This window comes from Pistacia vera, unplaced genomic scaffold (genome assembly GCF_008641045.1).
Source record: "Pistacia vera cultivar Batoury unplaced genomic scaffold, PisVer_v2 Contig427, whole genome shotgun sequence".
Lineage (NCBI taxonomy): Eukaryota > Viridiplantae > Streptophyta > Magnoliopsida > Sapindales > Anacardiaceae > Pistacia > Pistacia vera.
The window spans coordinates 783,612-806,547 of record NW_022196254.1 but is presented as its reverse complement, the minus strand read 5'-3'; the positions used below and the strand labels follow the sequence as shown (position 1 = coordinate 806,547).

Below are 22,936 nucleotides of genomic sequence, written 5' to 3'. Positions count from 1 at the left end.
ATCCCAAATGCATGATATCTGAACATTGTATTGATCTTCTGGGAGTAGATGTTGTTTTGCAGAGAGGCTTAAAGGGTAAACATTTAAAGGACCATCAAAATTGATATATAAAACATGCCACTTCTGCGCAGAATTACCATATACTATTTTTACATCAATTTTCTCAAACAATCAATTGATGGAGCAAATCAATATTTGGGAGTACATCAGACCTCTTGTAATTTGGGAAGAAGCAAAAGGGGATGAAATAAAAAAGAAATAGAGATTTAAAAATGACAACAGAAAATTCAGTCNTGCAATTTAGTCATATCTCCAGGTGCACTGGCCCATATTTAATATCACTGGCATTTGGAAAAGTGCAGGAGACTGGAATTCTGAAGTCCGAACATCAACATTCCCAGTAATAAGAAACCACCTTTCTTATGTACATTTTCAGGATAGAGAATCAAGCTTTCATCTTAAAACAATTATATGCCCTTCCAAACTTTGGTTGAAAAAGGTCGCTACTCTACTATTTCTAATGGCTTTTTAAACATCCCAAATGCATGATATCTGAACATTGTATTGATCTTCTGGGAGTAGATGTTGTTTTGCAGAGAGGCTTAAAGGGTAAACATTTAAAGGACCATGAAAATTGATATATAAAACATGCCACTTCTGCGTACAATTACCATATACTATTTTTATATCAGTTTTCTCAAACAATCAATCGATGGAGCAAATCAATATTTGGGAGTACATCAGACCTCTTGTAATTTGTGAAGAAGCAAAAGGGGATGAAATAAAAAAGAAATAGAGATTTAAAAATGACAACAGAAAATTCAGTCTCGTGATATTTCAAGTTTTTAACAACATTTAGCTCTCAATTCCCCATCTAGACACTATTATATATTCAATTCAAAAGAATCAAAAAAATCATAACTGGTAAATTTTACAAGGGTGGTCTTTTGTGCGTTGAGACAATAAAAATTCGAAACTTCGATGGTATTGTATAAGTATGAATACATTCCATGTCTCAAGAATAAAGTAAATTTGAGAGCAATTCTTTTTTAGCAAAAATTCTATACTCAATTTCTCATGGATAGTTGGATACAAGACTTCATATGCAAAATGATATTGCCTGACCTTTATACTATAAATATCCTAAAATAGTGAACCGTTTTAAGATCCAAACCGGTCAGCCCGACAGTTTTGTACTGTTCCACCGGTCTATTACCGGTCTAAAATGGGTTTTATGTCTCTTTCGGTTTTCATGTTAACTCGGACCGGAGTTAAGGCTGGGTCCCAGTCGGACCGGCCGGTCCAGTCCGAGTTTTAAAACAGAGATGGAGACAAGACTTTAGCCAAGGAGATATGCAAAATGATATTGCCTGACCTTTATACTATACATATCCACAAAATGGAAGTCCATTACATTTGACATTGGTGCCTCTTTGTCAGCTCTCAGAGTCAACAAAGTTGTGATTTGAGATGAAGATTTCAATCTCAAGATCTTTTTAACTACATTCTCGGTAGGACATTACCTTAAGTTTTGAAGTGCATTTCTCTTTGTCAGCAGAAAGGGTAAGCACCTTAAAGACTTTGGGGAGATTGATGCTGAGGATTTGGAGATGCAGCAGATGTGACAGTCCCAGACACACCTGTACTATACGGTGGTGCAACTCCTATGCCCTGCATGATTTTGAAAAAAGAAAATAATGAGGATATCAAATCATTGAAAAACAGAGACATATGTCAACATGAATTTGATCAAGGGTCTCATAGAATTTGGTCAAAGATAACTGGAAAAAGAAACAAACAGACGCAAACCATAAAACTGTATGAACTCTTAGATATTTAAGCGGTCAGGAGTAATTATCAGTTTACCAAACTTGAGAAATATGGCCAAGCTACTAAGGTCTTAGTGTACTCCATATAAGCAACATATTTTATCAGAATAAATCGCCTGCAGTAAAACTCACATGCTTGCTTAACTAACTGAGATGTCACAATTTATTGGCTTGAATCCACAAATTGCTCTGGCTTTCAGAAGAATTGCGCCAAGACTTAAACTCAAAAAGATGACAACCAAAGACCCCAGTAAACTGGTGATATGTAAATCAGATTGAATTCTTTCTTCGAAGACATTACTTTTCTCATATTTCGCAACTTGTAAAAGAGAATCAAAGCAAGCTGATACCTAAAAATCACCATCTCATCATGTGGTATCACGTATCCTTCTAAGCTAAATAATGGAACTCTAGGGTTGCGTATAATATCTGAAAAATTTCTTCAGACAAAATTATTAAAGAAACAGTTTAGGTCCCATAAATGCTAGTATGAAATGTGGCAAACTTTTAAGCTATCTGATATATTTAGTATGGAATTTGGCTCCTTATACTAATTTTTCCTGGTCAATTTCAGAACTCCTCTTTTGCACCTACATACAATAATAACAATAATTAACCATATGATTAAATTTAGCTGAAGACCTGTTCAGAGCTGTTCTGACTCCTAGTGTTGATTTGCAACACAGTGTTTTGATGCTCAGGTTGTCTTTGTTCTTGTTGTTGTTGTTGCTGCTGATGTGGTTGTGGTTGTGGTTGTGGTTGTTGTTGTTGCTGTTGCTGCACCTGCTGATACTGCATTTGCTGTTGCGGTTGCAGGTATGGTAGATGCTGCTGCTGATAGGGCTGCTGTTGTAGAAAATGTGGTTGCTGAATCTGTAGCTGCTGTTGTACATGGGGTAGCTGCTGTTGTTGCTGAAAATATTGCTGTGCCTGATACTGTTGCTGCTGATGGGGCTGTTGTTGGTGCAGTTGTTGCAAATGTTGCTGTTGCAGAAGAAACTGCTGCTGCTGTTGCTGTTGATAATAATAATATTGCCACATTTGATTATACCCTTGGTTACCCTGCAGATGCCCTTGCTGCTCATGACTTTGCGTAGGAAACTGAGACATTTGTGCTTCAGCATAAGCAACAGGTTGTGCAGGTACTTGAGATGCAGAAGCAAAATTCTGCTGCTGCATGTTTTGTATTGGCCAGGCTTGAGGTGCTGTAAGATTAGCAGATGCTGGGTAGTCACTTTGTGCTTGGCTCCCTTGCTCAAATTGTGGGTTCTGTGAAGGCAAAGGTTGAGAGGGATAACCTCGATTCATAGGCATTTGAGCATGAGGTTCAACACGTGGGTACCGTTGTGGAGAAACTCGTCGCTGTTGATGCTGCTTTTTATGTGAATGTCCTCGAAACCCAAATCTGGAATCTCTGTGAATTCTGTCATTATTATGCTTCTGACGCCAGTTTCGCTCACTATTCATAGGTTTTTGTGGCTGTAAATGTTCCTCTTTTACAAAATTTTGATGGCATGCCACAGAAGATGGACTAAAGGTTTCAGTTTGAATTTGGGAAGAATCAGACACTTGTGTGCTCATTGAGCTGGATAGAAGTTGACTACCATTATTATTCTGATCACCCAGCAGCATATCTCCATTTGACATACTGTTTTCTTGTAGAGCTTCACTCTTCAAATTGCTTTCGTGAGACAAACTGGTCTCTTGAGGAGCTTCACGCTCATGAGATGTGGCACACACTGAGCTTGGAGATTGATTTTCTTGGTTATATAAGGAAAGTCTCTCCACTGAAAGTGGCTTCATATCCTCTTTGGATTCATGGTCAGATGCATCTTTAGAGAATTCTAGAGAAGCTTTAGTTTCAGTTTCAGCAGCAACTTCATGTACTAAATCAAGAGATGCCACAATTGGTTCACAAATATCTTCTCTGTGCTGCTCTCTAACTTCAGGAGATAACTGCTGCATTTTCTCCTGTACGCTGTTTTCAGCTTCTCCTGAATGAAGATGGTCAATTCTAGCACCAGCATCAGATTGAATATCATGATTTTCCAGCAATGGTGATTTCTGTTCTGATAACGGTGCAGTTGCATCATGGTCAGACTGGCTATCATAGTTTTCTGAAGGAGAAAGTTTCTTGTCTTGAGAAGGTGACTGGAGTGAGTGGTCAGATCCAGATGGCCTTGGAGTCAAAGCAACAATACTTTTTAGCCTTCTTTCCATGAATGATTTCAATGGTTTTGTACCTGCAGCAGGATGCTCATATGCAGTCCTCACAGAGTGTGGAAACAATTTGATGTGCCGATTCCATGCCTTCCTTACATCATGGATGGTACCACACAGGTCGACGAACTGCTACCACTATAGATCATTAGTACTGAATGTATTAAAGAGAATATACATATATATATGCAAGAAATACAATAAATTTGAAGTTGGGGACATGATCATGTAACTGATGTCCTTTTAAATTAACTATCAACTCATGAGAATTAAAATGTTGGAATCTTTCAGCAAAGAAAACAATTGTTGAAATTAGCAAAAGGATTCAAATCCAGATAAAGATGTGAAATAATACCAATGATTGCACTTCTTTTTCCTCCTTCTGAGCTCAGCACAACAATAAAACCATGCACCATGTAGGTGAAAGTTGGAAACAATAATAATTTGGAATACATATGGTAAAAGGGTGTTTGTGCAATAGACAATTGACTGAAACATGCAGGATAAAAAGATGAGAGCTCAAACATGAACAGGTGGCACAATCACAAAGATAAAATAAGATTTCAGATGGCTTTGCTCCACAATGCTACAAGAGAAACCTAAAATTTCAAACAGATATATTGAACTAAGCTATGCGACCCAAAAAATGAAATATGATCTATTTTATGCTAGCTTGTAATTGACCTTTAAGATGGGAACTGATTATAAAATATAGAAGATATAAGAATTAAAATAAAAACTGGAATTGTAACCTGTAAATATAAGCTTGATACATCCTCCACATCCTTCTGACTAAAAGCATCAAGTACATCTGGACCTGAATATACTGCATTAGCTATAACAGAGTCTACAACATTCAGGTGTCTTGACCCTCCATGCATCATTACAAATTTTATCAGCTCCTGCATAAGTTAACAATAAATAATTCTTGACAGCTCTAACAAATAGATTTATGACATTAGAATTATAATAAAAATTCATCATACAACATTTTTTAATCTAGAAAGCCTTGAATGCCAAACTAACTTTGGCTCTATGTCTAGTTGTCACCACAAGCCTACACATGGTATAAAAACCGAATAATTGTTTTTCAACTACATAAATTTAAATCACAATTTCGCAGATAATCAGTTAGTAAGTTATATGACAGAATACCTCCAGAAGTAATTTGCAGTGAGGCACATGCTTGACACCATCTATTAAAATGTCTCTCGCTGCATCTGCACTATCAGTAGTCTGTAAACAGAAAGTGCTATTAGTATAAAAATTAATAACTTGTAAGTCCAACAGGTAAAAACTACAAACATAGCTTAAATTCCTACCATGTATTGAAGTCGTGAAAAACGAACATACAGTATAGGAAGAATATGCAACTTTTTCTTCTCAGCAGCAGTTTCTAATGCTTCTTTGAATACATTGCAAGCTGCCAAAAAATTTCCCTAACATTAGGAAAGAGTTGGCATATATCAGTACTAATTCCAAATCCCAGCAATAAATTATGCTCTTCTCAGTGATTAAATAGTAGATTACACACCAGACGCTTTTCCATGTTAGCTTTAATTGTGACATTTTCAACAAAAGTTGAATCTGCTTCAGTATCACATCCAAGAAAGGCAGCACGGGCAGCATATACATCTCCTATTTGCTCCTTATACTGGGCACTGAAAAGATGGACCATTGGCATTCTCTGCAAATAATACATGAGGATGGCCATAAACATCTTGATCGTGCATAAAGTAATCAATTCAAACTATCCTATAAAATCAGTAATCAACCACATTTCACATAGCACAGATTTATGGTAAAATTACCAGGAGTAATGTAAAAGACAAGAAAAAAAAAAAAAATATAGGACCACCTGCATAATTCCACTCAAGTTATTCTAAGCAAGTGAAAGCAAGAGACGTCTAGATTATATATTCTTAAAATTTCCACAAACAGGATTAAAAATCCAGCAAGTCCTTGAAATCACAGGACCATAGTTATAAAGCCAAAGTATATTTTTGCTAATATTATCAGATTGACATGAGGCATAATCCTCCTCCAGATGAATTGAAGAAATTCAGTCAATTTTTAACCAAAAACACAAGGTTCTTACAAACCAAGAACGTCATGTAATAATTATCAACCTTTAATTGATGTCATGAAATTACTTTTTGCATTGCAAAATGCACATTTCAGCAGATTAAATTCCATAAAAAGGAACAAATAGTGATTTATTTCTTTTGCTTTATCATATTTAGACTCACATATAGTAATTTAAACAATGGAAAAATGAATAAATAAATCATGTTTAGTGATCGAGAAATCAGCTGGAAAAATATTTGCTATCATAATGAGAACGTGTGGAAAGAACAAGCTACTCATTTCAAATAAAAAGCAATCAATCACTTTATCTCAAACCGGTAAGATAAGTTCCTTCACAATGATGAAAGAATTAAGTGGTTTCTAAAAGTTATACCTTCAGAAAAATTTGCGTTGCTCGTGCCAATGCTAAGTTTGCTATCTCTCTTCCCCCTTTGCTTTCCATGAAATCCACATAACGCATCCAGAACTCAGCATAATTGGCACAAGGAATTAAGCACCTCTCATAGAGTTTAACCACCTATAGTTAACATAAAAAATAGAAAAAAGGTTACAGATGTTAAACACATAAAAGGGGGAGAAAAAGGCAACTGCCAAGTCCATAAAAGAACCACAAGATATAAGGCATACCCAGTCAAAATCACCTTGCTTCTCAGCAAAGTTCAGATAGTCATGCCAATTTTCTAACTGATCTCCATCAAGTGGCTTCACATGGAAATAGGGCCTCCGAATGCGAGTCTCAAAACAATGTATCTTTTCATCCAACTGACATGCTTCCTTATAGATATGTTCCCCAGTAAGTACATATTTCTGTACTGCTTTAGATCTAGCTAAGCCAACTGATGGCTCTAGCAGTTCTTTGATGATAGCAGAGATTTCATCATCCCTAAAATATTTTGGGACACCACTTTCAAGTACCAGGTCTGACTGTAATTCGGTGGCAGAATTCCGACAATCAAACTTCTCTTTCCAAGCAGCAGCCAACTTTTTGAAGCTGAAGAGAACATTAACTAAAATTTGGTAAGCAGACAATTAAAGGTAACACTACATGTTCCAATGAAGCAAGGACAAGTGACACAAAGAATATGTTTTCAGCGGAACAACTGATTTAAAAAGATTAGATACATATTATAAGTGATTCAAATGCAAGAGGTTAATTTCAAAAACCCAGCAATCAAGGTCGTTATTCAAAAGAATCAATCTATGGTTACCGGATAAGCAAGTGTGAAGGTAGAATTACTCAAAAGAGGGGTTGAGATATACCTATCATAATAATTATGTAACCTTTTACTTGGAAATCTCAAAGTTTGGATGTATATGTGAGCAAGAGAACTCCACCGCTGCTGAGAAAACTCAAATTCAAGGTATTTATCCCACAAGGTATGACATAGGTAATCCTTTCCAACAAACGACAAGGCTCTTTTGAATAATCTGTCAGATAATTTGAAGAAAACAATTTGGTTAAATAAGCAAGAAACATGCAAGGAACTGGAACAAAACTCCAGTATACTGGGATTACCTACGAACATTATGAGGATCTTCAAATGCTGAAACGCTGAAGCAACAATACTGAAGCCACACATCAACAGAATAGGTAGCCGCTTGAACGGCTCGTTCAAAGACTTCAACAACCTTGTCAGCAGTGCACAAGCGTGCCTTGTGATCAGCATACTTCAACCAGTAACCATAGCACAGAGGAAACTCGGCCAAGAAGGCGTCATACACCAAACATATTTTCTCTATGTCATCCTATAGTTACAAAAAAAGGGTAAAAACGAAATTAAAATAATAAAAAAAAAAAAATACACCGTTACAGCATACTACAAGTATGAAACAAAGAAAAATATAACAGTTCATGAAGGAGGAATTCGAACTTACATGAAATGTATTCTCAATCTCTGATAGGAGTAAAGTCCATTCATCAAAGTCTAATGAGCCTTCAGCTATAACTTGCTCAAGTCTGTGCTCATCAAAACCGACTGAAGCAAAATCACATTCAAACAACGCTCAGCAAACTTGAACATTTACATTCAAATAAGGAAAAGAGGATACAATTTTTTTTTTTTTCATTTTTGAAAAACAAAATCAAGAATTAATGGAGTAATGTGCGACTGTATTTCACCTGAAGAGTTTGGTTCCATGGACCAAGAATCTGGTTCGGAGTTCGAAATTTGCGTCGCCATTGCACCGGAAATCTAGGGAGGGATAATTAATTTAAAAGAGAAAAGCAAATAATCGTAAAAATCATCGGAAACTCAGCGTCTAACCGCCTCGTCTTCCCCCAACTCCACTTCTACTGTCTTTGCACTTCTGTTTAAACGCAATTGAATCACCTGTAAAAACGACATGTGGTCCATCAGTAAGTAGATTGTACGACATGTTGCTTAGTTACAGACGACACGTCGTCCGCATCACTCATCCTGTTTTTCAGATAACAAGGGAAGGATTTGCCTATCCAGGCAGCCAAACACTCAGAGACTCCTAAATCAACTCCGCTCACAACAAACTTTTCTTACAACTCGACTTAGCAACTGAGTTGACATTATTACGTTAACTCTACGACACTCATAACATTATGAATAATACTTTGGGTACTAATAGATGAGTACTAATATGTGTACTAACTAAAACATAGTACCTGTACTATGCACATAGTACGGGTACTATGTTTTAGTTAGTACACATATTAGTACTCATCCATTAGTACCCATAGCATCACTCTAACATTATCATGTCAGTTCTACCACACTTAAAAATACAAAATGATTTTGACTAGATATAAAAAACAATTGTTTTTTCATATAGAACGATCGTTCCTTATTGAATATGAAAGTTTAATCATTTCTTAAGACATAATCATTCTTTCATAAAGAACGACTATTTATTCCTTACGAAGGAACAATTGTACTTTCTTTATGAAGGAATAACCGTTCATTTTTAATTAAAACCATTTAGTGTCTTGAGTGTGGTGGAAACTGACATAATAGTGTCAACTCTATTACCATGTTAAGGTTCGTTTCTAGTCAAAGTTGTTTTGGGTATGGTGGAAGTTGACGTGACAGTACTATCTTTATTACTATGTTAAGGTTGTAAGAGTTTGAGTGTGGTGAGAGTTGACATGATAAACTAACTATGCTATCACGTTAAGGTTGTAAGAAAAGATTGTGAAATTTGATTGTAAAGCGTAATATTTTTCTTTTAAAATTTAACTAATTGACTTCTAATGGGATACAAAGTACAATTGAAATAAAATAAAATATTTTTAAATTTTATTAACTTAGTTTATACACTAAAAAGAAGGATTTAAATTCAGTTTTTTGTTTCTAATAACAAATAATACAGGAGCTTTTAAAAAAAATAAGTTTCCTCCATCACTATAGAAATTGAGCAGGGCTTTCTTGGATCAACAACCGACACACTTCAACTACAAGCATAATTTAAAAAAAAAATAGACGGCCACAATGAGACATAGAACAGAGGATCCGTCACGTGCCTGCACGCTATTGGCTAGATTTAAGGCCATGATTCTGTCACGACTCTCTCGAACTGAATAGTTCTGGCGTATAGTTACCCGCCACGTGAAATCTTGATTATGTCCCACCTGACTGGACCCCACTCCAAAGTCTAGATCCACGAACTCAGCCTGATTGTACTCGTACACGTAAGGACTTTAAATTAACGGTTAGAGCTTCACTTGAAACCGTCTGTCATTTCTCCCTCCAATAATATAAGTAAAGTTACTAGAGTACACTCTTTACACTTGTACCGTTCCCGGTATCTCTCGGCGGCAAAAAACGACGCCGTACTAACAACAACATCACCAGGACGAAGATGTTGTCTCTTTCACTCTCACCAACACGCACTCTCGCTCTTTCCAATAGGTACGAGGGGGTTGCTCTCTCGCACCGGACGAAGCTCCCCGGTGATCTCCCGCGCAGTTCAAGTTCAATCGCGTTTAATCCTCTCAGGTTTTTAAAATTAAAGTAAATTCGGTTGTTTTTAATGTAAAACGCGAAGAGTTTCTGTTTCTTATTTGAATTGCTCTGAATTTTTTGCGTTGTAGATATTCGGTCGATTTTAAAGAAACGGCGGTCGTGATGGCGAAGAAGAGAAGAGGATTAAGTGCGGTTTGTTACGCTTCACCTCTAACGGCTCGTAGTCTTCAGTGGATCTCTACCATTTCTTCAGCGTATTCTCCTCTCTTGATTCACAGAATTTATAACTTATATCGACTTTATTGATTTATATGGTTTGGTTTGTCCATGAAGTACGTTCTGATGAGATATGAATTAATTGTGTAGGGTTTTGATGGTTACGAAAGGCACAGCTATTCAGAAATCGTTTCTTGTTCCGTTATTTGCTCTACAAGCACCAGCAAGTATCATCTCTTGGATCAAGTAAGCCATTTTCAGGATATCTGGTGTTAATTTTCCATTTTCGTGTGATAAATTGTAATAGATTATAGCATGTCCGAGTATCTAGGAGTGCAAGTGTTGATTAGAGTCCGCAAAATCTTTACATTATTTCGAAACAAACGTGCGCAAACTCTCATAATTTTGTTGAGGTTGTGGATTTAAAAGAAAAAATTCGAATATTTGCAGAAGAGTAGGACAGTATAATTTTCTTTTGTTCTCTTAATGTTTTATTGATATGGGAAATATTGTTGTTACTTGTTTTCTTGCCTCTTTTGAGGCTTATTTTAGCTTAATTTGCACTTTGCAGAGGTGAATATGGTGTTTGGACTGCATTCTTGGCACTTCTTGTTCGTCTCTTCTTCTTTATTCCTGGTAAGTTTTGATGATAATTTCTTAGATTTACTGTGAGCTTTGGAAATCTTACTTGGGAGATTGCTTATTCTCAAATGGCATTCTCATTTCAGAATGACATGGCTCTCATGAACTTAATCATATTACTTTCTGGTTCAGGGTGATGTAATGATGAGATTTTTAGATTAATTGTCTTATATTATTTTTGTAAAATGCCTCTTTAGGAGTTAAGGGACTTTCATTAATTTTTCAAATGATGACCTTTGATGTTCACCTTTAGTTTTGCTAATGTTTAGAGTTATTTATTTATTATATTTCTCCTTGTGGCCATAAAATTTGTCATCTTTAATCTAATCTGGGGGTGCAAAAATCTGAAAATTGTTAGTGCTGTAAATCTGGAAGGAGGGGAGATGAATTTTAGTTAAACTGAAATCTTGACTGAAGATTTTTAACTTTTCGTGGACCAGTGATATCACTGCTGATATATATCTCTCAACTGAGACTTGTACTTCTTCTAAATAATTTAGGATTGGTTTCTGGTAATTTGATTTTTGACAATGACAAAATTTAAAGGTTGTGTTTGAAGTGGCCTTAACAGTTCCTATATTTGTCTTCATTTTTGTAGGGGAGCTTGAGCTACCATTGATGGCATTACTCTTGGTTCTTGTGACTCCTCATCAAGTCATGAGTCAAAGGCAAGTAGATGTGTTGTGTGGGAATAACTGAAATTGTTGCTTTTTTTTTTTTTTGCCTTCTATTTCTCATCTTGGTAATTTCATTGTATCGCAGGGGAGCGCAACCAGGTGTGATTATCGCCTTGCTGATTGCAGGATATCTTGCTTTCCAGCATTTTTCACGGGCAGGAAGCTTGCAAAAAGCCTTTGAGCAAGGCTCAGTTATTGCCACCTTGGGCATCATTGTTATCACCATCGTCTCATGCTTTTTCTTGTTCTGAAATCATGGAGTTGTTCTGTCAATCATCTGTAAATTACTGTCTACTTAAAGGGTTACTGAAATAAGCGAATCATTACGATTCCTGATCCTCTCTTCTTGCTCATGTATAAAAATGCGTGCAATTTCTTTGACAGAGAATATTTTTGTATGCCCAGAATATATTGGCTTGATTTGTTATGTAGAACTACTATTTACAAATTAAGCTTGCTTCTGACTTTGTTGTTTCTTAATCACAAAAGGAGACAAGAGAAGAGAGGAAAAAGAAGGTTTTTATAATTACTCATCAATACTCCTGTTCTTGGTTAGAGTATGTAAAATTATAGTTAGACGAAATATAAATTATGGATATATTTGAAGGGTTTTCTTATTACTGTCTTGTTGAATTAATTGAAGCTGATGCGATATCTAAAATGACTACATATAAAGTGTCTCTCTAATAATTTATTTGGCTAATACTGCAGATAAAAGTATAGCTATTTTAATGTGTCTAAGGAGTACAAGAACCTAAGCATTCTATGTGTCTTCTTCATATCTCCAAGGCTGCTTTTGTCAACTAATATTGCATTACATAGAAGTATAGTAATCAATCTTATGGTGAGAAAAAAAGGCCTTGAGATAACATCTTCTTGTCGATCTCATTGCTGGATTACGAGTTCAACAACTGTGGTGGCAAGCAGGGGAATCTTCATCTTGTTGCAGAATTTGGATTTGTTGTCTGAGTTAGACATAATTTTCAGCAAGAAGTGACCTGATAAACCCTGTTGCGGCCAACAGAATTAGGCCGCAGGATAGTGAAGTGGCTGAGCTGGGGAGCCCAGTTGGTTCCGCAGAGCCGTAGACTGTTGAATCAGGTGAGGTTGGAGTCGTTATATCAGGCGTAGTTGGAGTTGTATATGGGTTTGTTGTAGTTGGAGATGGAGGCGGGTTGGCCATAGCCGGAGGAGTTGGGCTGTAATAGGAAATGAAATGAGCATTTTGTGCTTTTCATTTTGACAAGAGAAATTGACATACTGAAAGATTTACCTAGTTGTTCCTGTGCTTGATGGATAGTGACAGTTTCCACTACCTGCAAAAAATCCAAGGATTAAGAAGTTTTAATTCAAATCACGTAAAGGGTAGTACTCAAGAACAACTGAATTCGATCAATTGAAGCATCGGTTTTTCTTCTCTGATGGGCATTCCTTACTCGGGTCAGTGCTGGTAAGTTGGGCCGCTCCTCCGAAAACACAGCTAGTTGGAGATGGATTCTTGTGGTAGTAATCGTTGAATGCAAAAGACGCATGGTCATGGAGAGTGCTTGGATTATAGCAACTTCCACCAGGTTGAATCTGGGAACAGTCTGCACCTCCATAGCCACAAGCATAATCAAGAGCAACCTGCAAGCTGGTTTCGGAAGCAGATGGGTTTGCAATACACCATTGACCACCAGATGATCCTGGAGCTGTTGATCCTGGAGGTGTTGATCCTGGAGTTGTCGATCCTGGAGGTGTTGATCCTGGAGTTGTCGATCCTGGAGGTGTCGATCCTGTTGATCCTGGAGGTGTTGATCCTGGAGTTGTCGATCCTGGAGGTGTCGATCCTGTTGATCCTGGAGGTGTTGATCCTGTTGATCCTGGAGGTGTTGTGGATGGAGTTGGGTTTGTGATTGGTGTCATGGTGGTTGTTGGCGGCGGCGGCGAGTTTGCTGGATTGACAATAGGAGTGGTCGGATTGGTGCCTGGATTTGTACCTGGATTTATACCTGGACTTGTACCTGGATTTGTTGGGTTCACGATGGGAACAGTATCAAATTGGGCGGTGAACAGGTCTACATTTTCTAGTTTTCTGGTTTTCTGGATTGCTTCCAGTTGAGGTTTCTCTGCAACACTTGAACCTGAAGAAACCGAAAACAGGATAAGTTCTTTTCTTTTCTTATGTACTTACCATTAAAGAAAAGGAAAAGAAGCTGCTGAGTTTGATGCCAAAGAAACATGCAAAATCCAGAAATCTCACTGCATGTTCTATTGATAAGATACTTTATCCCAAACTAATAGTACAAGACATAACATGTTGCTGCCACCAAGTACAAAACCAAACTAAAAGTTGTAAAGCAAAGAAGCCTAGAGTAAATGGATAAAGAAAAGAAATATAAACTTTTGATTTGAGTCTACCAATTTCTTATGCATGGCCATGTGAGTGGAAAGTGGGTTTTTACAAATTTTCAAACTAATGACTAATTGGGTCTTTTTTTTATTATTATTGTGAGGCTAAGATATATCAGTTTTAATATAAAGATTAAATTACTTGTAAAATGGTCACAAAACTTTGCAACATGTTATAACTACAAACCACTATTTTAAAACCCAGACCAAACCGGTTGGTTCAATCGTTGACCGACCTTAACTCTGGTCTGATTCAATTTAAACCCATTAATATATGAAAAATCACTTTGGACTGCGGTAGGACCGGTGGAATAGTACGAAACTCTATAGGTCAAGACAATACTATTAATTGATTGGAAAAAGCATCAACCACCTTGTGCAAACTAGGTTTAAAATTTCAAGCTCAAAAATGAAGAAAAAGAGAGAGAAATAAATTTAGAAATTAAGAGTCTACTAGCTGAAGATATAATTTCATTGTTCATGCATGCAAATCTTTCTTTGTATTTATGAATATAGTTTTGAAATGTTGAGTTTGACATGTAGAAGAAAACAAAAATGTGTAGACATTAATGTGGATTACTTACATGAACTGAAGAGAAGATGATGCAAAAGAAGAAAGGTGAAACATTGGAGAGGAAATCTTGAAGAACCCATGTTGTCCCCAAGCTGGTTTCTGCAAGGATAGTATGATGATTATTTGGTCTTTGTTTGTAAAGAAGAATGATATAGAAGCTAAGTTATATAAAACAAGAGAAGGAAGGGAGGGAGGGAATTATTCCAAAGAAGGGATTAAGCATCATGTCTAGAATTGTTATATAAATAAAATCATTGAAGAATCAAAGTTTCCTTGAACTGATGAGAAAGAAAGAATAAAAGAAAACTTGAGAAAGGAGGAATTAGATAGTTGGGATTAGCAAGCAAGGGAAGGTGCACAAAAGAGGAAAAAAGTATAGGAAGAGGGAAAGTTTAAAGAGTGATCTACTGGGTATTCAAATCTAAGCTGTGTTTATTTGATAATTAATTTACTTAATAGTGATGGTTTGGCATTTTTCTTTTCACTTTTTATGCTTATCTTTCTACTGTTTATGGGACTGAATCAAAAGTAAAAGGTGGGTAGAGATTTGAGGTTGTGGTAAGTGATAGTAATAAACAAAAATTTTAGGGCAATGAGGTGTATTGAGTACATATTCGAATTGCTATAAACAGTAATTAAAAAGGATTCCTTGTATGAGAATAATATAAAGTTAAGTGATATTTGTCTTGCTAATTGTCAACATTGTAAAAAGTCTTTCAGTTTAGATCCAATATTAACTTCTTCATTAGAGTTGGGACTATGGGAAGGTAACTTATTCAATAACCAATTGAGGTAACTTTTACTGGGCTAGAAGAAACCATCTTCATATTTAAGTATTATTCCATGTTCATCGGAGATGTGTTTGAACTGGGTTTTGGTTAACTAAACCCTCAAATTTTGTTGATTCTTTTTCCTCTTTAAGATGTGTTTGAATTGGGCTTTGGTTAACTCTTCAATGGGTTTTGTTCAAAACCTCGTCTTGTTTTTGTGATCAACGGTATCCAGGTCAATTTGTGCACAAAATCAACTAATCCCCCAAACCTTGAATTGAACAACCAAGTAAAACCCCTCTTTGGCAACCCTATTAGTGTCGAGGGGAACTCAAAAAATCCATATTGGACCCCTTTACTCTTTTACCCCAGTGATACTTACAAACCCTCGAAATTTGTAGATTCTTTTTCTTTTTAGGGTAATCCACTGGATGTGAGCATTCAAAGAATATGTGTAAATTCTAAAATTGAAAAAATAAAATAAAAAACAAATAAATAAACAAAGAGCAATGTAATCCACTTTAAAGTTTTGAATACAGATAAAGACTTACAAGAATAAATTTGACTATTGTCCTGAAAATGCCTATATTGACTTCATATAAAAACTTACAGATTTTTTTTGTGTTGGTAGTGAAATGGCTATATTCAAAATGCATCCAAGGTCGATTCTTGTGGTCTCGATTTTCCAGAGTTTTGTGTTTCAATGTTGAAGCAGTTGGTTGGTGTTAAACCAGAAATCGGAAGAACTCAGAACTCTTGAAACCAGTCAAATTCATTGCTTCTCCCATGTCGGACATTTATTTCAGAACATGGAGCACCGGAACCATTGATGAGTTATATCAATTATGCTCTCCATTGTTTACAGACAATAATTTTTCAGGACGGGCGTGGCAGCTTTGACATGCGAGGGAAAGCAGAATACAGAGCCCATCCGAAAAACTGTTTTTTTACCCTTGCCGATGCATGTTGCACTGTGAAAGATGTTGGGTGACATCATTCCAAGCTGCAGATAGAGAATTCTTTGATCAATTAGAGCTCAGTTTTAGTATATTGAAAAGTATGAAGATTTAATACCTGGGAAACTTCCATAATCAGGCTCGATTCCGTTGCCATTTATGTCCATATGATTTGGTGTGACATACTTCCCAATGGTGACAACCACACCAGATCCATCACGAAGTTCGAACACAGATTGAATCAATCCCTGATAAAAGCAGCATGACATGGCAACCAGTTTAAGAGAGTGTGTGAAGCAGCTGATATTGATCAAAATGAAAGCGAAGGAAATTAATACTGGACCTTGCCAAAAGTCCTTTCTCCCACAAGAACGCCTCTACAGTTATCATGAAGTGCAGAGGCAACCTGAAATGAGAACTTCCATTAATGATACTGAAGTGTAAAACGACATGAGTAAGCACCCATGATTTTATCAACTGAGCTTACTCACAATTTCACTTGCACTAGCAGTTTTGTTGTTCACCAAAACCTGCATAAAGGGAACATATTAAAAGCACACATGTAACTTGTTATTGGAAAACCATATTATAATATCCATCCGGCACCACTGCTTCAAGAAGGAATTGAGTTGGAAAGCATCAAATTATGAGAGCACAAAAAAATGCAACAGATTAGTAGACGATCACACTTCAATCTAAATCTATCTTCTAAGAAGGGTTTAAGATTGTCTCGGTTGTTCTTTCACCCACTTTGATGATGAACAACTGGCAACAAAAGTTTCAATTGGCGCCTTAATAATTGATTCATCACACACACAAAAGCCAATGTCTTAGTTCAGAATTAGTTTTTTGAAAATGAGCTATGCCTCTGACCAGCTTCTAATAATTGGCAATCAAGTGTTTTCTGGTATCTCTTATTTTGACTAAAGCCAAGCTGAAGCAGCTAAACACTCAACTCAGCTGTGTACATTCGCACCCTTACCAAACTAAGTCTGTAGTAGCACCAGATTGGTCTCATTTGTCATGGGACAAGTTGTAACCATGGAATAACAAGATACAATTTATCATAAAGGTTTTCACTCAAGGAATATGCAGAACACTACTACTGCTGCCTACTTCAATATATTAGTTTGCATGCTTGAATGCATAGTGATTACTCAAATATAGTTATATTGAGTCAATGTATCATGCAGTACAAGTCCATGCCAAATATAGTCACTGGTGACCATGTACCATCTTCTTAGACAACAATTAGACTGAGACTGACGCAATACCAATCAAATGAGAGACTTCCAGACTGCCACTATAACAAGGCTAATTCAACAAGTGATGAAACAAAAAAAGAGTTGTCATCCTTTTATAGGAAATGTAGATTCCATACAATAACAGGAGCGGTAACCAATGGTGAAGAATCTGCAATAATAGTCTTTTGGTACTGGGGATCCCTTCCAACTGTGTAAGTGATCTGTTCATGTACAGCATAAGATAACAAAAAAGACAGAACATAGTAAGTTCAAAGTTCCAGAACTTAAATATATGCATCAAATAAGAATATTCACTCCAGAGAAAAATGATATTCCTATTATTAAATTTTTCATAAAATAAATAAACAGAGCAAATTATGTTATCTTCACTCTGACAGTATCAGATGATCAGACTGTTCCAGTCTCTAACAGTAGCTATAAGGAGTATATGAATTACTAGTTGAAGAGAAAAAGAAACTGGTGGTGGCCAACAAAGAACTCAACATTGTAAACAATTCAAATTCCTCCACCATCAGTTTAAATGTATCAATGGAAAGAGTCAAGAAGCATGGAAAGGTATCATATGTCATTAGGTGCTATGCATTTGTGAAGTTTAAAAACATGAAAGAGTGTATGCATTTTAAAAATTTAAATCTCATAAAGTAGCATACCGTTTCCCCTTCATTCAGAAAGAGTTTGGCAATTTCAATTCCAGCCTGAGACAATCGAATGGGTAGAATCAAATTTCATACTACATAGTCAAACATACACACAAATTAAAGTACATAAAAATTCAGCTAGTGTCCAAGTCAAAATGAATTTGATTTTAGCAAACATAATTATAGAATCATAGTGATAACTAAATTGCATTTCCTGTTATTAAATGTCACATTCAATTGCCATGAATGTTGAATGGCAAGCTGTAATGTCACTGGGTCATCTTCCTTTAAATAACAACACAAATTTTTTATTTATTAATCATATGACTTGATAGGATTCTCCACTGGCTGATAGTGTTGGGAATATAATCTCAAAGTAGCATTAATCTATTTGTTGACCTAGCAATGGTTGAAAATATATTCGTTTTCTCTATTTACTTCAACTTCTCCAGCATCTTTTTCCTTGCTAATAATAAGATTATTTTCCCCATGAGATATAACAAGAAGAAAGAGGTACCAAGAGTAGCATTCTATTCATTCAGTGTCAAAGAGGAATGGTCTTTTGACTAGGAACAAACATATCAATTAAAAACCTAAGTAACTTGAATCAAATAAAACTGCCAGAGTAATGGGATTACATATTATGAAACAACTTAACCCATAATATTAGAGAGAGGCCGAATATCCTAAATATTAGATAACAGTAAAAGCACAAATGGCTAATTTAACAAATATACCTGTACTAGTCCACCAAGATTATCTCTAAGATCCAGAACGAAAAATGAAGCACCCATGTCTTGAAGTCGCTTCATTGCTGCAATAATCATTATTTCCTTAAATTGATAATTAGATTATATAGCTAGATTATATGAAAAAAGTGAAAATCCTGCTGTACGCATAAATAATTCTACCAGCATCACAAAGAATCCAAATTAGCAAACCAGACATTGAAATTCAGATTGAGACAAGAAGTTTGGAAAGGGTGCAGTGCATAGAGTCACGAAAAAAAAAAAAACCTTCATAAACTTCAGGACACTTGGTAAATTTAGCTCAACAACTTTCATAAAAAGAAGCACCCAGCAGGGTATTATAAAGCATGCAAGCCATGAAATTGTGTCTAAGCAGTAGAGTTTTAATTTTGATTTTCACGACTTTAAATAGTTTTTACAATGTACTGCAATAATTACTGTATTATTTAGTCTAATTACTTGAACATTTACCTGTGACCAAATCTTTTCTAGCCAAAGCATTGAACTCTCTTAGGTGCATATACCCAACAGAAGTAGAGCCATTGTCTATTTGTTCCAACCGGTAAAAGACCGGGGTTCTGGCAACAAGTTGTCTTTGGACTTCTAAGGATTGAATTGGTCCACAGTTGCCATGCTTGACCTGAAATTTGCAGGAAGCAATTTTAACAATCACTAAATAAGATACACAACAAAAACAGGACATAGAAAAACCTGACTATACGGCTTGTTTAGAATCACAACCTCAATTGTTACAAATGTTTCATTGGGGCCTTGTAATAAAGATGACACTTCAAAAGCTGATTTTCCTCTAACATCCACTCCATTGACAGCTAAGACTTCATCACCCTATTAAGAGGAAGAATAAAGTTAACAATAAATATCATGTAAAAAAACACAAACCAATAACTCCAAATACACCATTTTCAACATGCAATTAGGGAGTGGGGTGCAGATAAATATAAAAATCCTACAGTTCAAGCTACGTGTATAACAGCAACTTATGCTATTGAAGAAGTGAGAGGGCCACCCGCTAGAAAAAATAAAGAATTATGCAGTTGAAGATGTCATTAGTTGAGCAAAAAGTAAGGGCGAATATCAATGCACTTGACTTGATCTTGTTCACTTATATAATCAAATAGGCAAATATACAAATATATGTTCAGCAATCTTCTTTCCGAAGGAGTAGTTTGTTAATTGTGATGTTCAGTTGCAGTATTAGTTTTTCTTGCCATATTTCAATGTTGGTAAGATTGTTTTTTTTTTTAACTTTTTCCCATTTTGAACCCAAATCAATCCTTCTACAAATATCAGGAATGAAAATATAAGTTTTTAAATATAACTGAATTAGTATTCTGCCTGAAATGTAAAAGAACCAGACAAAAATAAAACATAAAAACAATTGAATACCGGTCAAGCGATGCTCATTCCAGTACCTGTCTTACTCCAGCAACATGCGCTGGACCATCCAAGATAAGTCCCAGTACCTTCAATTTTACACCTCCATTATCATCAGGAATCTCCCTAAGGTTTATCCCAATACCAGACATGTCATACCTCGCCATCTTGGAGAACTTTCAACAGTGACATATGCCATGTAATAAGACACTGAAAAGTCTCTCAGTAGTGAAAGCAAGTATATAACACTAAACAGATAAGACTCAAACCTTGAAACTAAAACAACAAAATGCATTCAAAAACTCTATTTTATTACCTCAGCAGGCGAAAGAAAACGAGTATACGGATCGCCCAAACTGGCCAACATTCTTTTAATCATACCATGCGCCTTTGATCTTGTTTGAATTGAAGAAGCCAAAATATCCTCCCGTTTTTGCTGAATTCAGATTACAAGTTAAGATTTTAAATTATATTTGAAGTTTCTAAAAATTATATTCGATGAGAAACAGCACTAGCGCTGAAAAGACTATTACATAATCATGATATTACCTGCCAGTTTTGTGGAGTCCAGCGATGGCGTCCAGTGTCAAGAAAGCTATCATTAACAATCTGCCAAGCCTCTTCCACAATTCCTTCATTCGTCACCACTTGAGACTCACTCTGAGCCAACGCTTCTATCTCGTCGTCTTCGCGACAAGACTGAGTTAAAGAAACGTCAGAAGGTGAAGGTGAGGTTGACTGTAGAGACGGAGAGTCTATCGCGAGTGAAGACGGTGAAGAGAGCAAAAGATTGAGCGAGAGAGCTCCGGTGAAGAGAGCCTTTAGTGCTTTATTCGGCCAGCAGTTGCTGTTGGAAGTGGTGGCGTGAAGGAGTGGAGGTTTGTGAGCTGGAGTTGAGGATGGAGAGAGAGGGAGTAGTGAAGAGGAGGCGTTGCAGAGTAGAATCCTCATCTTGCGCAGATGAAGATGTGAGTTGATTGGAGCTTCAGGTTCAAGTAACTGGAGGTTAAGAATAAGATACAGAGTGTTTGGATCATCTGAAAGTGATGTTGATACATCACAAACATCTCACTTTAACTAGACATGGCCCGCGCTTGCACAGGTATATTTATTCAATGTATTTGAAATAAATTACAAACAAATTTGTTTAAACAAAATAAACTAATTAAATTAAGATATAATAATTATTAAATTATATAAATTTTAAAATAAATATAAATTTTATATATACACAAAGTTATATTAAGATAAAATTAATAATTATATCTGTATAATTATTAATATTAATTATAGGTAAATATTATTAAATCATTCATTCAACTTGAGAAGATTACCTAAATATTATATGGTCTAATTATATTTTCAAGATCATCACCTTGTACAATTGATATTATTTTTGTAAAAATGTCTTTGATATTTCATGTCAGTATTTTGTAGTGAATCGTGTATGATATTTAAGATCTCTTGAATATTATCAAGATCAACTATTTAAACTCAAAATTTATACTGATATTTCGCAATTCCTGTAACTTATATTCATTTTCAAGTTGCGTTACGCGAGTATGTTTATTGTATTTTTTTACATTATTATTGGTTTTTTTGTGTTTTAAATATATATTTTCTATATTGAAGTTCATTTTATAATGAAGTGATAATTAAAAAATTAATAAATAAAATATCTACAAATTGAACTCAAAGTCTATATCATCATGGTTCTTCTCAAATATGTCACCATTTAAAATCTACAACAAAAGTTTAAAACTTTGTCAAGAAAAGCAAAAAAAAATTGCAGGATAACCCACTAGGTATTATTGATAAGTCTATAAATAAATCACGAAAAGAAAAACTTTGTTGAAAAATGTGAACTTTTAATCAAGAGACTTGCAGAGCCAAAGAAGGAAACTTATTTTGATTGTTGAGAAGAGAAAATTAATTATTTTTATTACTATTATTTTAGAAATTAAAAAAAAAATTAAGAATGTTAAGAAGAGAACTCGCATAGAAAGCAATAACTACTCTAACAGTATAATCTATAAGCAACTTAATTGAAGTATTGAAGAAGTCATGAAGATAAAGGTCATGTGACACAAATCTATTTGCTGCAATTAGAATTCACCACCACCTATAGCAAAAAAAAAAAAAAAAATTTGATGATAGCATCCTGAAGAAAGAAGATAATTGTAAAACCCACAAATCAAACAACAAAATCAATCCAAAAATCAACAAAAAACGAAATAAAACAAATACAATTAAAACTACATATCAATTTTTGTTTGCCTTTGTCATCACTAAAATTAAATTTATTTTATATGTGTGATTATATGAATAGTTCGACAGCATGTCTATAGTTATCATAATTCACCGTATAATATGTCAAATTAAAGTCCTATCTTTCTAGTTTCCAAAGATTCAAATTGCTCATCAATTGGATTTTTATTGAGAAATCGAGAAACAGGGGAAACCAAAATGTGTGTGATAATAAAAGGAATAGTTCGATAGTGGCGCTACAGTTATCCAAACTAAGCATATACATATCAAATTAAAGCCCTGTATGTCTAGTTTCTAAATATTAAAACCTCTCTTTAATTGGATTT

General features: G+C 35.4%; 4 protein-coding genes across 8 annotated transcripts; 1 reads left to right on the top strand and 3 right to left on the bottom strand.

Annotated features, from left to right (window-relative positions):
• Positions 1–1,330: 1,330 nt before the first annotated feature.
• On the bottom strand, positions 1,331–8,409 carry LOC116143259. Of its 2 annotated transcripts, XM_031428712.1 has the most exons (12): positions 8,257–8,409; positions 8,013–8,113; positions 7,654–7,883; positions 7,398–7,565; positions 6,765–7,128; positions 6,511–6,654; positions 5,584–5,736; positions 5,372–5,488; positions 5,205–5,285; positions 4,802–4,951; positions 2,472–4,178; positions 1,331–1,671 (listed from the first exon to the last, which is right to left on the bottom strand). In XM_031428712.1, exons 1-12 carry the CDS (start codon positions 8,315–8,317, stop codon positions 1,573–1,575), a joined length of 3,375 nt encoding a protein of 1,124 aa, XP_031284572.1. In that variant the 5' UTR covers positions 8,318–8,409; the 3' UTR covers positions 1,331–1,572. The 2 variants fall into 2 exon arrangements, with proteins under 2 accessions (XP_031284572.1, XP_031284573.1); XM_031428713.1 differs by lacking the exon at positions 8,257–8,409 and having other exon boundaries at positions 7,662–7,883; positions 8,013–8,109.
• Positions 8,410–9,833: 1,424 nt separating this feature from the next.
• LOC116143178 (cold-regulated 413 inner membrane protein 1, chloroplastic-like) lies at positions 9,834–12,068 on the top strand. Its single transcript, XM_031428608.1, has 6 exons — positions 9,834–10,102; positions 10,198–10,323; positions 10,436–10,531; positions 10,857–10,921; positions 11,526–11,595; positions 11,690–12,068. The coding sequence occupies exons 1-6, from the start codon at positions 9,966–9,968 to the stop codon at positions 11,853–11,855; spliced, it is 660 nt and encodes a 219-aa protein (XP_031284468.1). The 5' UTR covers positions 9,834–9,965; the 3' UTR covers positions 11,856–12,068.
• Positions 12,069–12,269: 201 nt separating this feature from the next.
• On the bottom strand, positions 12,270–16,060 carry LOC116143177 (PLASMODESMATA CALLOSE-BINDING PROTEIN 1). 2 transcript variants are annotated; one of them, XM_031428606.1, is made up of 6 exons: positions 15,950–16,060; positions 14,580–14,668; positions 13,419–13,727; positions 13,041–13,334; positions 12,878–12,920; positions 12,270–12,803 (listed from the first exon to the last, which is right to left on the bottom strand). In XM_031428606.1, exons 2-6 carry the CDS (start codon positions 14,647–14,649, stop codon positions 12,575–12,577), a joined length of 945 nt encoding a protein of 314 aa, XP_031284466.1. In that variant the 5' UTR covers positions 14,650–14,668; positions 15,950–16,060; the 3' UTR covers positions 12,270–12,574. The 2 variants fall into 2 exon arrangements, with proteins under 2 accessions (XP_031284466.1, XP_031284467.1); XM_031428607.1 differs by lacking the exon at positions 14,580–14,668 and having other exon boundaries at positions 15,950–16,045.
• Positions 15,850–21,388, bottom strand: LOC116143176 (carboxyl-terminal-processing peptidase 1, chloroplastic). 3 transcript variants are annotated; one of them, XM_031428602.1, is made up of 12 exons: positions 20,892–21,387; positions 20,659–20,778; positions 20,381–20,518; positions 19,689–19,793; positions 19,419–19,587; positions 18,936–19,012; positions 18,211–18,255; positions 17,677–17,760; positions 16,787–16,825; positions 16,639–16,701; positions 16,414–16,543; positions 16,202–16,342 (listed from the first exon to the last, which is right to left on the bottom strand). In XM_031428602.1, the coding sequence occupies exons 1-12, from the start codon at positions 21,291–21,293 to the stop codon at positions 16,287–16,289; spliced, it is 1,428 nt and encodes a 475-aa protein (XP_031284462.1). In that variant the 5' UTR covers positions 21,294–21,387; the 3' UTR covers positions 16,202–16,286. The 3 variants fall into 3 exon arrangements, with proteins under 3 accessions (XP_031284464.1, XP_031284462.1, XP_031284463.1); XM_031428604.1 differs by lacking the exon at positions 20,892–21,387 and having other exon boundaries at positions 15,850–16,342; positions 20,381–20,552; XM_031428603.1 differs by lacking the exon at positions 18,211–18,255 and having other exon boundaries at positions 20,892–21,388.
• Positions 21,389–22,936: the final 1,548 nt, after the last annotated feature.

Excerpts from the sequence above, each read along its gene's own strand:
- LOC116143176 (XM_031428602.1), bottom strand. The coding sequence starts at position 21,293 with ATGAGGATTCTACTCTGCAACGCCTCCTCTTCACTACTCCCTCTCTCT. Across the intron at positions 18,256-18,935 it reads ATCTTGGTGGACTAGTACAG|GCTGGAATTGAAATTGCCAA; the intron begins GTATATTTGTTA and ends CGATTGTCTCAG. Across the intron at positions 16,343-16,413 it reads TGATTATGGAAGTTTCCCAG|CTTGGAATGATGTCACCCAA; the intron begins GTATTAAATCTT and ends CTCTATCTGCAG.
- LOC116143259 (XM_031428712.1), bottom strand. The coding sequence starts at position 8,317 with ATGGCGACGCAAATTTCGAACTCCGAACCAGATTCTTGGTCCATGGAA. Across the intron at positions 8,114-8,256 it reads CATGGAACCAAACTCTTCAG|TCGGTTTTGATGAGCACAGA; the intron begins GTGAAATACAGT and ends ATTTTGCTTCAG. Across the intron at positions 7,566-7,653 it reads GATCCTCATAATGTTCGTAG|ATTATTCAAAAGAGCCTTGT; the intron begins GTAATCCCAGTA and ends ATTATCTGACAG.
- LOC116143178 (XM_031428608.1), top strand. The coding sequence starts at position 9,966 with ATGTTGTCTCTTTCACTCTCACCAACACGCACTCTCGCTCTTTCCAAT. Across the intron at positions 10,103-10,197 it reads ATCGCGTTTAATCCTCTCAG|ATATTCGGTCGATTTTAAAG; the intron begins GTTTTTAAAATT and ends TTTGCGTTGTAG. Across the intron at positions 10,532-10,856 it reads AGTATCATCTCTTGGATCAA|AGGTGAATATGGTGTTTGGA; the intron begins GTAAGCCATTTT and ends TGCACTTTGCAG.
- LOC116143177 (XM_031428606.1), bottom strand. The coding sequence starts at position 14,649 with ATGGGTTCTTCAAGATTTCCTCTCCAATGTTTCACCTTTCTTCTTTTG. Across the intron at positions 13,728-14,579 it reads TCATCTTCTCTTCAGTTCAT|GTTCAAGTGTTGCAGAGAAA; the intron begins GTAAGTAATCCA and ends CGGTTTCTTCAG. Across the intron at positions 13,335-13,418 it reads AACAGGATCGACACCTCCAG|GATCGACAACTCCAGGATCA; the intron begins GATCGACAACTC and ends CAACACCTCCAG.